At 41.3% G+C, this 15681-nt stretch overlaps 1 protein-coding gene across 2 annotated transcripts in view; it reads left to right on the top strand.

Annotated features, from left to right (window-relative positions):
* LOC149457808 (solute carrier family 2, facilitated glucose transporter member 9-like) overlaps nt 1-15681 on the top strand; it is a 92196-nt gene that overhangs the window by 47206 nt on the left and 29309 nt on the right. For both annotated transcript variants that reach the window (XM_089683274.1, XM_089683273.1), the window contains exons 7-8: nt 10588-10775; nt 13150-13260. In XM_089683274.1, coding sequence (XP_089539400.1) covers nt 10588-10775; nt 13150-13260 — 299 coding nt within the window. The remainder of the gene's footprint in view (nt 1-10587; nt 10776-13149; nt 13261-15681) is intronic.

The following is a 15681-nucleotide window of genomic DNA, read 5'->3' as shown; positions in this document are numbered from 1 at the left end:
ATAAAATAAACCAAAAATAAAATAAAAATAAAAACAACATGTGGCTTGCAAACACTTCACACCCAACTCATATAATAGTGTATATAATAGTAAATAAATAAATTATTGTGCTGCGCTCCCTAAAAACAAAAACAGCATGTGCATATATATCAATTTTCAGAAACATGCAATGACCCTCTTAATTGTGTTCCACTAAAAATCCACCCATGTAGCAAAAACATCCCAATATAATACACAAAAAATCCTCATAGAAAATCACCCATGCATCAAAAAACATCCCAGTGTAATAAACAAAAGTCCTCTTTCCCATAAATCAGCTTCAATCAAATGGATTAATTCCAGGTTTCCAAATTCCTTATAGCAACACTGCTGGTCTATTATGTGCTCACCTATATTCACAGCCTATCAGGCTAATAAACGCAGTTTATCCCACCCATGCATCAAAAATCATCACAGTATAATAAACATAAGTCCTCTTTCCCATAAGTCAGCTTCAATCAAATGGATTAATTCCAGGTTTCCAAGTTCCTTATAGCAACACTGCTGCTCTATTATGCGCTCACCTGAATTCATAGCCTATCAGGCTAATAAACGCAGTTTATCCCACATGAGGATGAAGAATCCCTTGGATGACCACCACCTTCTTTGGATCTCTCCACACTTCAGTGTTCCTAATTCACCACCTGGACACTTAATCCTCTTCTACGGACATACGGATAAATGGATATAATATGCCTCTTCCACCCCTCCCGGGGAACGATCCTCCTAAAGATTACTCCAGCATTCTCCACATGTATGGTTATAAAGGGAAACAAAGAATAGTGCTTTATCCTTTTAAAACACTTTATTGCAAAACTAAGTTTGCCACACTCACATTGTAACAGATAAAAACAAGCCCATCAGTAAAAATAACCATCAGTGTGTATCACACTCTCTCTCAGTACTCGCCGTATCACAGCAAAGCCGATCGAACGCGTTATATATATATGCACATGCTGTTTTTGTTTTTAGGGAGCGCAGCACAATAATTTATTTATTTACTCTTTGCAATGGCTGCATACAAACTGGCCAATCACCTAGGGCAAATTTGTGCGTGGCCAAAACTCTGCACAAATACTGACCTCAGACTCACACTGGCTGCGTCCAGGGTTGCACAGAGGCTCTATTCGCATGTGAAGAGCAATGGCGCTCGCCATTGATTTGTACGGAGCACAAATCTGAGAGCCACCACTGGTTTCACACAATGTGTGCAAGAAGTGTTTACAAAAGCTAGTAAGAATCTGCTGATTCTTGCTTACTGCTGTTCCTGGCAGCAAATATTTGGCCATTGGAATGTGGCCTTACTCCGCAGCACCATTGTCCACATAGCTGCCCAAGTGCTGCCGTATACAGACTTAACGCAGATTATGGGGTAATGTGTTACTCCTGACAATAACTGAACAGTGGGTTTTTTGCCCTTGTCTTTTTCTGGTGGCACCAATATCAGCAGATGCAATAATGGCACAATTGGAACCAGACTTGGGTGCTGTTCACACCAGGGGCGGACTGACCATTTGGGTACTCAGGCACTGCCCGAGGGCCCAGGGTCAGTAGGGGGCCCCACGAGATGTCCCTGGTACCTTTCATAGGCTTTTTTGGGTGTGGTTTGAGTGTGGGCGAGGACACAGGGGCCCCATGATCCGCTATTGCCCGGGGGCCCCATGAGTTGTCAGTCCGCCCCTGGTTCACACCATACTATACAGCATACAATAGAAATTACTAGTGGTCTCCTAGTACTGAGGGAATGTAAAGCATATGTTGAGGTAAATAAAAAAACAACAACATATTTTCTCATGTTGTATGCCTTAAAACATGCTGCAAATAGAAGAACGTAACTGATGTGCCAGAAATATAGTGTGCTCTTTCCTTCCTCTTTGACAGCTCTGAATTTGTAAGCATGTGGTTTCATCCCTGCCCACTTCATTTCTGATTGGTTACAAAGAACACAGACTCTCACCCCCCACCCCCCAACCTCATCTCCATAGGGAGGTCCAAATATTTCTGGCAAAGTCAACAGGTATTTTCTGCATTTATTGCACAGAAATAATAAACCGTGTTCAATGGTATAATTAAAAGAGCACATGGTAGAACATAGAGACATAAACCTTTCCTGAGGCCTTGCTCACACAAATAGAGATATATATATTGGAACAAAAGTGGGTACAGCAAGTTTTTGGAAGTTTTCAGCAACAGGACCACTGTCCCGTACAGTGGCCAAACTTTTCCAGACATTTCTAGAACATGTTCACTTTAGGCATTTAGTCTACTCAGCTAATCTCAGATTTCATCTGTGTGAAAAGCCATTCGATTTCTCGCTTGACAATAAAGAAGCTTTCACCTTACAACCTGGACATTGGCTGTCTTGTCCTCCTGACAGGACGTGTTCTAGTGCTACAGACCAACTCATGCTCTTAGGAAGATGGATGGGTGATGTCCCTCACAGTCTTGTCTGTCACTTTCATTGCTTCCCTCCGGTTACCAAAGATACCTGTGAATCTCTCCTCTCTCACTTGTCTTTCTGACTGCTTGTTGAATTGCCCAGCTCACACAAAAGCAATGATCATTTGATACGGAGACAACACTGTTGGCTATTATAATGACTCATAATCACCCGGCTGGAAGTATGAGACAAAATGAATGGGAGGGATTACATGCTCTTCTCATTCTGCTAGTAATAGCTGAAGCTTGTCGAAAATCAGTTTATCTTTATTTTTCCATGTACCTAATACACAGTACAGCATGATTTTCTATACTTATCATACAATACAAATTGTGTCTATTGTTCACTGCGCTATAATAATTAACATTCTTTTTGTTTTTTTGTTGCTTAATTTGGTATTAAACAGAGAGTATAAGGAATATGGGCACACATAACAAACAAGGCACTTTATGTAAAAGAGTTACCAGAACGATTTGCAAAATTATATGGAAAAAGACAACACCTAAAAATGTGCAATTTGAGAGTGTATTATTATGCAGCCTGCTGTTCTATATAGCAAGTTATTTTAGCTTTAAGGAAGCCTTCCAATGGCAGTTGGCAATATCCATGCATTACAGTGCTCTACTATGTTTTTTTTCTGTATATTTTCATTTAAATTGTAACAGCTATGTGATGTTTGTGTGCAGGGTCATCTCTTCTCAGTGCCACATCAACATGCTCGACTTCAGATCTAGGATAGTGTGAGCTTGATGTAGCTTACAGTAAAATAAAAACCTGTAATAAATATCAAGGCTGTTATTGCTGACCTGTGCTTCAGAAAATGTTAGTTGACTGGCGATCTTGCTGCGCTTTAGCACTGTCCATGTCCTGAAAGTATGCAGACCTGGAGTTTAGACTTGAATGGAAGCATATTTATTCCTGGTCAGTAATTCCAAGTAGTAAAACTACAGACAGACAAAGAACTACCGGTAGTTTATTTTAGAAACTCTGTGCATATCTGTTGGTGCAGATTTCCTTTAAAAGATAAGTTCACCTTTAATAAAAATAATACATGCACATTTTTATTGCAGGTAAATAAAAATGTGCATTTACTATATTTTTTTCTTAGGAGCATGTAAAGCATTACAGATCAGCAGATTGCAGGTGCAGTGTCAGGATCCTGCAGACTTTCAGTGTAGTGGTCTGCCTGTACCACCAATATGGGCAGGTAGTTACTTCACTTCAGGATGTCAGGTTCCTACAGACTTTCATTGTAGCAATCTGACCGTACCTCAAATATGAGCAGGTAGCTACCTCACTTCAGGAAGCTCAATGGACTACAAGAGCTCCCACAAGCACCCTCAAAGTTCATTGAGAACTACATCAACTACAGCAAAGGCTGATGGTACTTATAGGCATTCATTCACAGAACTCTTTTCAAACTGTGACCGCAGAAGTGGAGAGAGGATTCTCAGCTTGCCATCACAGAGAAGGGGCAGTCGGCTGGAGAGCTGCAAGAGCGTGAACATATTACATGTTCCACCCTAATAATGGGTCGAATATGTTCCCAAATGTGAACTTATCCTTTAAAGAATATCTGCGAAAGTACTTGAAAACCTAGCTCAACATTGAACAACATTGGGCTACCTTGCATACAGTAAATTTATAATCCGTGAATTAGGTATACCTTTGCACCAGTGTGCAGTGTTGATATCCTCCTTCTTGTTGTTTCAAGTGGGAAATGTTGGACCATGCACACAAGCTGCAGAAGAGTGGATGGGGTCCACCTCAAGCTGGTTCCTAGAGCTGGCCTAGAACTAGTAGAATTTTATTCAAAATTGTTTTTTTTATGAATGCTCATTTGATTTTCTAATCCATAGTAGAGTCAAATCAATATTTGTTTTCGGCTGTAGTGGCAAGAAAATTTAAAGAAGCAGGTTGGAAAAATATTCTTGAATTTCTAACCGTGAATGTGGTTTTCATTCCAGAAAGTCTATTCACTCTAAAATCAAATGTTAAAAGAAAAAATTTCTTAAGCACTTTTGAACAACATTCGTCAAGTCATCGAATGTACTGATGAGAATTTTTATATGAATGTTTGTACAAGAATACTTGTTCAAAAGTGTGTGAGTGTGTGTGTGTGTGTGTGTGTGTGTGTGTGTGTGTGTGTCAAACCTTACAAAACTGAATGTCTGACAACTTTGTATGAAGGGTAGCATAGGGGGGTTCTAAAACTCCATTCCTACCAGAAACCTGGCCAGTTGCAGTTTTTTTTTTCCTTTCTGTCACAACAAAATCAATTGAGCAAATGATCAAAGGCTTGAATGCAGTAGTGAAGAGAACAGCAAGTATTCAATTTGTAATTCACTAAATCTAACTCAACCTGGCCCCTATAGAATGAGTATTACAAAACTGACCATCCGATAACTCTGTATGAAGGGCAGCAGAGGGTTGTTCTTAATCTTCATTCCTACTACAAACTTGGCCAGTTGCAGGTTTTATTTCCCTTTCTGTCACACCAAAATAAACTGAGCAAATGATCAAAGGCCTGAGTCTGGTAGTGTAGAGAACTGCAAGTAATCAGTTTGTAATTCCCTAAATCTGAAAACCATAATTAGGCTACTGCCCAAAATCGCTGGCTGTCCATCAAACAAATATTATATCACAAGCTCATATGCTTTATGACTTATTGTTGTTTTTCTAGCATATGCGTTGCACCCATAAATGGTATAGTTAATGTAGTGCTACACCAGAAAGAGCTGCAGAATTTTGGGCCCTTCCCCCACACAGCACCCACAACCAGGCAACAGGAATTTTCCACACTCTCCAAATGGCTACAGAAAACAGTCTAGGGGTTTTAGTTTTTTTTGTTTTGTTTTATTTTTGGGTAGAACTTGGATAGGGATTAGGGGTGTATGGGATGCCCAGAACTGAGGAACTTGGATAACTCTTGAGGACTTGCTAATTTCTCTGGCTACTAGGAACTAACTTCAACGTTGCTGCCCACTCATGGGGATGATGATGCAGCTTAAAGAATATCAAAAAGGTTCAAAATTGAAGGTGCAGGTGCTGCTCCTGGGAGGAATACCAAAGCTGCAAAGCAAACCAAAAACAGAAAGCGCACCAACCTTGCGCATTACCTCAGTAAACCAAACTTTATTAAATACAGAATGATACTCACAAACAGCAAAGCAATTCAAGCATGTAAGTCCTCAAGGGAACTTTAAGATAGTAGAACCTGCACGAGTCCCATCATAGGGGTAGACACTCAGGATACAGCTCAGGATACAGCTGACATGTTTTGAAGGGGGTCCCTTCTTAATCAGAGCTGACTGAATACTGAGTACTCTCTCCCATACAGTTGTGACCAAAATTATTCAACCCCCAATGCTGTAAAGGGGTTTAGGGACTATAGTGTACATTTGGAATTGTATTCAGAATCAAATCCTACAAGGACGTTGTAACTACCCAAATGCAACTAAAATGACATCAATTGTTTATGTAATACAGTAGTAAATGGTTCTTATGTGGTTTCTTCATTGCCACAATTATTCAACCCCTTAAAGACTACCACTCTGAAGAACAGAGGTTCATACAGGTGCTTTCCATCAGGTATTGAAAACACCTGTGGATGTCACCGAGCAGCAATCAAGCATAATAAGCACCAATTAGGCAGCTTTAAAATGACTGTGATACTCAGCTCCTTCTAGACATTTACTGGTGTGGTTACAAACATGGTGAAGGCAAGAGAATGGTCCAGGAAGACAAGAGAAGAGGTGATTTCTCTTCACAGGAAGGGCAATGGCTATAAGAAGATTGCAAAGATGTTAAACATACCAAGAGACACCTTAGGAAGCATCATTCGCAAATTCAAGGCAAAGGGCACTGTTGAAACGCTACCTGGTCGTGGCAGAAAGAAGATGCTGACTTCGACTGCTGTGCGCTACCTGAAGCGTAGAGTGGAGAGAAGTCCCCGTGTGACTGCTGAGGAACTGAGAAAAGATTTGTCAGATGTGGGTACAGAAGTTTCAGCCCAGACAATAAGACGCACACTGCGTAATGAAGGCCTCCGTGCCAGAACTCCCAGGCGTACCCCCTTGCTGTCTCCAAAGAATAAGAAGAGTCGACTGCAGTATGCCAAAAGCCATGTGGACAAACCACAAAAGTTGTGGGATAGTGTTCTGTGGACTGATGAAACAAAATTAGAACTGTTTGGGCCCATGGATCAACGCTATGTTTGGAGGAGGAAGAACAAGGCCTATGATGAAAAGAACACCTTGCCTACTGTGAAGCATGGTGGAGGGTCAATCATGCTTTGGGGCTGTTTTGCTTCTGCAGGTACAGGGAAGCTTCAGCGTGTGCAAGGTACCATGAATTCTCTTCAGTACCAGGAGATATTGGATGGAAACGTGATGCAGTCCGTCACACACCTGAGGCTTGGGAGACGTTGGACCTTTCAACAGGACAATGATCCCAAGCATACCTCCAAGTCCACTAGAGCATGGTTGCAGAGGAAAGGCTGGAACATTTTGGAGTGGCCATCGCAGTCACCAGACTTAAATCCGATTGAGAACCTCTGGTGGGACTTAAAGAAAGCAGTTGCAGTGCGCAAGCCTAAGAATGTGACTGAACTGGAGGCCTTTGCCCATGAAGAATGGGCGAAGATACCCGTAGATCGCTGCAAGACACTTGTGTCAAGCTATGCTTCACGTTTAAAAGCTGTTATAACTGTAAAAGGATGCTGTACTAAGTACTAAGATTGAATGTCACTTGGGGGTTGAATAAAACTGATAATGCTGTGAGCACAGAAAAGACATTTGTGGTTATTTCATTATAACTGTTATGTTATATTTGTCTGACCTACAAGTGCCTCTTTAATGTAAATGTAAGCAAGATGACTGAATGATCAAAAGCAATGTCAAACTGGCCAAAACACTCAATTTCAGTGGGGGTTGAATAATTTTGGTCACAACTGTATATGCTCTAAAACTAAAGTAAGACCCTCCCTTCTGAGTTGGGTCATGTCAGGCCGGGAGGAGAGGCTACGGTGTCAACAGAATATCTCAATGGTGAACATTAGTTTTACAATCAATGGTAATAATACAGTACATATACATTTCCAAACTTGATAAAATGGCAAATATAAAAACATGAAAAATGCATGTAAAATCCATACTAAAAAACAATTAAAAAACCTTATAATAATATTATTATATTATTATTATACGAACATGCCTCAGATATGAATGATGACTGTTTAGTCATGGTATATGTATGTGAATTTATATCCGTGTAAAGTATTGGGGTCCCACTACAGGGAAGCCCCAGTGACTGCATCTCACGCGTATAGTCTCCCATCTCTTCTGCATATATTCCTCCTGAAAAGACAGTGACCCATGCAGGAGGAAGGTACACATGCCATTTAACAACATTTTTAAACATGCCATTAAAAAAAATATATAATAATAAGCAGCGCAAAACACAAAACCTCCTCCCCATATACTAACATCCATCAACATCAATAATAAATACATTTATTTATTTGTTTATTATTGATGTTGATGGATGTGAGTATATGGTGAGGAGGTTTTGTGTTTTGCGCTGCTTATTATATATTTTTTTAATTGGTGTATTGTACTGTGTTTGTGTGGGTTTCCTCAGGGTACCCTATTGTCCTCTCATACTCCAAATCATCCTAGTCAGGGCTTTTTTTCCTCAGAGAATAGGTGCAGGTACTACTTCTTTCTGAGTCACCCCTTGTCTAAGCCCCCTACCCACTTCCAAGCACCATCCCTTGGTTCCACCCCCTACCCACTTCCCAGTACTACCTCCTTTTAGAGAATGCAGAATCAGTTTGTAAGGAATTTATTAATGGTAACTAGAAAAGCAATAACATGCAGCCAGCAACAGACCCTCCCAGCAAATAATAGATTCCTCCCAGAGACACTAGATTCACCCCAGCAACACTAGACCACCACCAGCAACAATAAATTTCCCAGCAGGCAGCATCAATAGACCCTCCAGCACATGCCAGCAGCCCTTGCCATTACATACTTTCAGTGCAGGAGGTGCTGGAACTGAATTCCCCCATGTTCCCACTGAAAAAAAGCCCTGATCCTAGTAGGTTTACTGGCTCAAATGAGGGTGACTAAGAATGCTGCCTTGCCTCCTAGGCTAGTTGGGTTCCCAGGCACAAAAGCACTATAGAAATACGTAGCTTGCTGACTGAAATTTTACTGCAGCATCTGAAAGTGGTTTGGAGCACTTTCTGACTCTGGTCTATCAGATGTTATGGGTTTAAAATGCAAGTATGTCTCTAATACTGTCTGTAATGTGCAGGCTTTTTTTGTGGATTGCATACTATTCCACGGGAGCATACTAAGATATTGAATTTGGGTCAGAGCTCACTTATGAGAAGTGAACATTTTTGTTTTGGGAAAGATGTTTGGGAGTACAAGGTACCTGATTTATATCTGCTGCAGTTAAGGAACAATTATAGGTCTTGTCCCTCCCCCAGCCTGTAACTGAACAGTGAAAAGGGAATCTCAGAGCCGCCGCTTGGTCTCACCCTTTTCCTCTCCTTATTGGCTCACTGGCTGTGATTGACAGCAGCAGGAGCCAATGGTTCCCACTGATGCCTTAGCCAATTAGGAGTAAGAGTCCCTGGAGAAACAAGGTTCTAGTGGACAGTGCTGGATTGAAGGGGGCTCAGGTAAGTGATGGGGGGGGGGGGGGCTGCTACACACAGAAGGTTTTGTACCTTAATGCATAGAATGCATGAAGGTAAAAAACCTTGAGATTTTAGAACCACTTTAATGTGCTGAGCTGAAGACACCACTAGTAGGCTTCAAGCCTTGCTTGATGCCAGTGTGGACCCTCACTTCCATAGGAAAAACTACACTCTGTATTCTGGAACATACTGTATTCCTGGCCCCTAAACCTTAGGGTCCCAGGAAAGGAGACCTCAAACTAATCCAATGACACAGTACAGCCCCTTTCTGGAAAAGCCAGGTACATACTTGCTTCTCACAGAGTCCATGTTACCCTTGTAGCTTACTAATACTTTGATTCCTTTAATCTTTCTTTAGTCAATGGACTAGCGAAAGAGTAGAGGTATTTGATATGTATACTTTCCATCCCCTCTATTTATATTCCTTAATGTACTATATGACCATCAAGACATTTTTAAATTGGCAGGTTCTTGACTTGGATGTCCATTTGGCATGTGATATTTGCATGTTATCAAATGTGTTAATACAATTGAAACATAGTAAAAAACATTTGTGACTAAAGTTTTTTTTCTTGTGCACTATTCTGGTACGTGAGCAAAACATTACATTTCATTCAGATGTTAAAGCAGTCAACAGTCATGGTAAAAAGTCTGTTCTCCACTGTCATGCAGCTGAGCTCCACTGCTTCTGTGTGAGCAACAGTCTCTCTGCTGCAGTCCCAAATGCCCCTTGTGAATCAAAACTGGAGCCCTCCAATTGGCAGGGATGAACAATATTTTTTTTCTGCTTGTGGTTTTAAATAGGAACCACCAACAATGGCCCTGTCTATAAGATGGCCTTGTTGCACAGAATGGCCTGCTTTACAAATAAGGAATTGTGCTTTGCTTGGTTTGGGACTTAAAGAAAGCAGAGTGCATTTTCAGATGAAGAAAAGAAGCTGGGAGGAGGAGATTCTGGTCACAGTTTGAGTAGTGCAGCACTGTCTTTCTCCTCCCCCTCTAGGCTGTATCTGGCCTTACGTTGCCCAAATCCCGATATCGGCCATTACGGTCTCCCATCATTCAACCCACACAAAGAATGAAATGGTAGGCTCACACTATATGCTGGAGATTAAATAGAGGGTTTAACTATTCACAACTTGCAGGTAGCAGGAAAGTTGTTTCCTGAGTCAGAGAAAATGGTAGAAAAAATGGGAATTACCACCAATGTTACAACAAATGCTCATGACACAAATCTAAGTGCTATCTATAACAAGAACTTACCATTTGTAAGCATCTCTGGCTAGCAAAGAAGTCCCATTGGCTGTAAACTAGTGAACTTGTTGGTGGGCTGTGACAAAAAATAAAGTAGATTGCAATTTAAAGTAATGTTTGATACTCATCAAGTCTGTCTACTTAGCTCTTAGGTGTTTTCGTGGAGAATATGATGTCCAAGACGTTGTTGAGGAGATGCAGGAGGAGCAACAATCTATGTCCTCTGTGGAGGTGGTCTCTGTTTTCCAGCTACTAATAGACAGAACTTTGTTCTGGCAGACTCTGTCTGTCATTGTGATCAATATGGGTATGCAGCTGTCTGGAATAGATGCTGTAAGTCATACATATATCTGCACATTAGTGTAAAAGATGAACTGAAAACTAGATAGCACAATTTATGTAGCATGACGATTTAAAGGAAACAAAATACAAAAAGTGTAGATTTACTCTGCAGGCTGCAGATTTAGATGTCTGATGACCTCATCTCAGGTGTAGTATGATATTCTCATGTCTCTGATTTCAATATACAGAATTAGGCACATCAGCTTCATCCCTTGAAATGTTTAACCTAGAAACATCTCTGGATTTTTGTAATGTCTAAACATTTGCCTTTAAAAGTTTTGTATTTTTAAATGTTACTAATTAACACAGTGAATAGTGCAGCGCTACAATATTAAGTGAAAACACAACATATATTAAAAATTAAATCTAACAAATTCCAATTTTCTTCATTAGAGTACTTTCCTCCTTCTGCAACTATCAAGTGCTTGAAAACATGAAAATGCAAAATTCCACCATGTCTGCTGATTTCCAGCAGTGTGACCTCACATATTATGTTTGGTCTAACTGCACTTTTGGTCCCAAAACGGACACCGAAGATCACCTTGATGGATTCCAACTATGGTTCGGACCTTGTTCGGAATACAACTCCCACCACCACATCACTGGTCAAGGTATTTCAGTGGTGTCAGCAGGGGTGGATGTCTGCCCAAGGCTTGTTGAAAAACAAAGAACTCAATTCTTCTAGCAGCTCCTTGGATGCAGACCTGGGTTCCAGTTTCTATAGGTAGCTGTACTCATGGCAGCCTTCAGCAGTTGCTTGTATTATTGCTTTCCCCATACAAAAGAAGAGGCTATGGCATGTGGTCTCCGACTGAAGAGCAGCCAGACTGGGTCCGTGTTGGCTGTAAGATCCTGAGACTACATGCCATGGCCTCTTCTTTTGTGAGACCAAACTTAATATTAAGTAAGGACACTGCTGGAGGAGAGCAGACATCTGATGGAATTTTGCACTTTCATGTTTTGAAGCACATGGTGGTTGCAGACAGAAGAAAGTACTCTAATGAAGAAAATTTTACTTTTTTTTTTTTTATATTTAATTTTCATTATAGGTTGTGTTTACACTTAATATTGTAGCGTTGCACTGGTCACTGTGTTAATTAGTTTTGTCTTATATGGAATAACGGTAATGTGCAAAAGCAGCTACCTGGATTACTTATTAATTATATATATATAAATATATATATATCACTTTTACGCTGAGATAATATTAATAATATTAGGAGGAGGGTTATTGTTATCCATAGAAGTGCGCAAGATTATATATATATATATATATATTTCAAATGTTGCTAGTTACTGTCCAATGTGCATGTCTGGGCTTTTTAAAGTGTAAGTCGAGGCACTAAAAAGATATAACTCCTTAGTGAAACCACCGATAAACACATTTAAAATCTTCACTTATAAAAGTAAATTTGTAAAGTTTCATAGGTTTTTCTTCTAAAATTGGAGCACATTACCTGGATAACATGCTCCTATTTTAAAAGTTGCAGTCTAGGTGTAAGGATTGCTGTGGAGGCTCAAGTTGATGATGTGATGTCACATGACACTGGAAGATTTGCTGTTCAATACACTATAGAGGTACAACACAGGGAGATATTACATGGTCACTCATTCTCTAGAGTGGGGGGAGAGGTGGGGGAGGCAATGAAATATCAATATTGCTGCACGGTTCAAGCCCCATGATCATGGTGGCATCAGAAGTAGATTTTATGCCATTTTGTACATTGCTACCACTACAGGCCAAAGAAATCCCTACAGATTGCTGCAGAGAATTAGTGTTTGAGATATAAAAATGTAAGGCTCATTGATTTAGGGACACCCTTTACATCCACTTTCATGCCCAACTCTGGAAGACTTGAAAATTATGCAGTGCAGTAGGACTTGTTTATTCTAGGAGAGCGTAAAAGCACTTTTACTTGCCTAATCCTCCACTCTCCTAGCTGGCAGTGCTCCTTTAAGCTCCAGCAGTGGACTATCCCTTGGCATCATCATGTCCAATGCAGAGCTATGGACCCTGGATTGGTCTTGATGTCCTCAGGACCTTAGACTGCTGGAGCATGAAGGAGAAGACTCTGTACGGACCGGTGCAGGTAAGTAAATCTTTTTTTATCAAGCCCCCTGGACTGAATTGAGCAATTAAGCAATGATGAAGGTCCCTTAAATTGGGCTTTAAGTTTGTTCATCTACTAATAAGCAACAATTTTACGTACAAAAAAATGGTATGCATAGCACAATTCAGAACATAGAGGAATGGCAGGCTTATTCATCTCTAACACTGATTTTTTCCACATGTCCATATAACCCTTTTCATGTAAGCCGTTACAATCTTTGGATGACTGATTTCTGAAGCCATGTTTATTTGCAGATCTGGTTCTACACCAACTCTATATTTGAGAATGCTGGCATCCCTTTACCTGAGATCCCATACACAACAGTGGGGACTGGGGCTATAGAGATAATTGCTGGGATGGTTGGGGTAAGTGTGCAAGGTAAAGATTTGCTTAAATGTTGCCTTACTGTACATCATGTAAAAACTATGTCCCACACCAATCTGTAACCCTTGCCCTACCCCTCTAGAATATTTTTAAGACCTAACATTTGTTACCTTCTCACAAAATTATATGCTTGACTGTAGTGAAATAAAGGAATTGTGTAAAAGTCAACCTTCCAGACCTCACAAGTTCACATCTAGCATGCTTCCCTTTTACAAATGAGTTTAAGCAAATGACTAAATACACAAATAAAAATCAATATGGGAACTGATTCAGTCGCCAAATAATTTGTATTTCTGTCCATCCACCCCTACAGGGATGTCCTCTCTCTAATTCCAGCCTGGTGATTGGGCAATGAAGGAGCAGAGAGGGTTCATTATTTCACATGATCCTATGACTAAGGTCTGGTGGGCAGAACAAAATGCATCAGGGTGTATGGTTTGGTGGAGACTTGTAGACTGAGGCCGCTCCATAAGGTTTATTCCTCTGGGCTGGACAGTGGTAGTGGAGATCCTTTGCTGTTTTATATTTACTAGCGCTCTGGATTGGTATTAGGACAAGCCTGCACCTCATACTCTAACACAGGGATATGATTTCATCTCTACTTTGAGCAATGCCAAAAAGCTCTATTATGTTTCTTGCCAACATATTTGTATGCAGCACACCTGATCACTAGATTTATTTAATGATTTCTTAATGATTACAATTCTGTCTTAATTTGTGTTATTTATATCTGCCTGGTGTTCAGCTTTAATGGTGACGTGTGAAAAAATAGCTAACACATATTTTAAATAATTAGCTGTACCTTTTGCCAAAAAACGTTGTGTGTGTATATATAACTGAAAGGAAAAAAGGAATATTTCTTTAAGCTTGCATGATTACTTTAACGAGAAATGTATTACTGTCTACCATGTTTAAACATAGTGAGATTCTATGCTCTGCTCATGAGATGACAATCTAAAAGAGAGGGTCAAGTGATAGAAAAGGTAATAACTGTGGGGGATGAGCTGATAAGGAAAAAATGTACAGTTATCAGGTGGGGGCAGGATAGGCTTCTTTGAAGAGATGGGTTTTCAGGGATAGTCTAAAAATAAGCAGAGTAGAAGACAGTTGGATAGATTGGTGTAGGGAATTCCATAGGTTGGGAGAAACTTGGGAAAAGTCCTGGAGGTGAGCATGGGAGGAAGTGACATGGGAGCTAGACAGTAGGTGGTCTTGGGAGGAACAAAGATAACAATTTGAACGGGCGCATGCGCGGCCAGGGACGATGGCGGCTGCATTTTAGCTGAGCTCCGCTCATCCCTGGCCAGCACGGACTCACCCGACACGCGCCACTGCTTCCCTGCTAATAAGGGTGAGTCACACCCACTTGGCACGCGGCCCGGCTCCAGGGAGAGACCTGTATGGGGAAGATAGGGCGCTGGAAGCCCCCCTCCCCACAGCCACAGGATTTGCGGCCCTCGCCGCTCTGGCGGTTCCTGTCCAGGCCGCAATCCCCGGCCTCCAGTATGCCCAGGAACCCAGGGAGAGATCCCGGCCCCCCGGTGGTCACGGAAGGTACTGCACCCTCATGCCTGTCAGCTTCCATGCCTACCTCTGGCCTGACTCAGCCCCAGATGGAGGACTCTGATCCCCAGCATATAACTGGGGGGGCTGCAGAATACTCTGCATCGGGAAATCATCCTCCCTCCACCCAGATATCTCAGCAAACCATACCGTCTCCTTCCCTCACAATTTCAGCGCTAGGTGACAAGCTGCAAATTTTTCTACACAATATTACCGCATCCATATCCACTGAAATTGGAAAGCTGGCATTAGATCTCAGAGGGGAAATAACTCAGATTGGAGACCGCGCGGATAAATTGGAGACTGAGTTTGATGATTTGGTGCAATACGTTCATGTTTTGGAGGAGGACAACGCATATTTGAAGCATTCCATGTCCCAAATGCAGCTCCAGCAAGAGGATTTAGAAAACAGGGAACGGCGCCAAAATATCTGTATACGCGGTATGTCCGAATCTATCGCTGATGCGCAATTGCACCGTCACCTTCTGTCCTTCTTTAGCGCAACTGCTCCATTGGTTCTGGAAACAGATTGGCGAATGGACAGGGCTCATCGCTCACTGCGCCCAAAACCTGTCGAAGGCACCAGATAGTTCGCTTCCACTTTTTTCAAAGCAAAGAAGCCTTATTATCAGCTGCTCGCCACAAATCATCTCTGGAATTTAAAGGTGACAGACTCCAACTCTTCTGCGATTTGTCTCCAACTACCTTGGCCAAGAGGCGAGCCCTGAAGCCGATCACCACACACCTTCAACAACATCATGTCCTTTACCGATGGGGGTTTCCTTTCCGGCTGGTCGTAACTAGGGATAATACCCAAGTCGTGCTTCATGATCCTCATG

Source organism: Staurois parvus, unplaced genomic scaffold (genome assembly GCF_062004578.1).
Source record: "Staurois parvus isolate SC_StPar_1 unplaced genomic scaffold, SC_StPar_1.0 ptg000303l, whole genome shotgun sequence".
Classification (NCBI taxonomy): Eukaryota; Metazoa; Chordata; class Amphibia; order Anura; family Ranidae; genus Staurois; species Staurois parvus.
The sequence above is the reverse complement of the archived record's forward strand: the minus strand, read 5'-3'. Positions and strand labels throughout refer to the sequence as shown.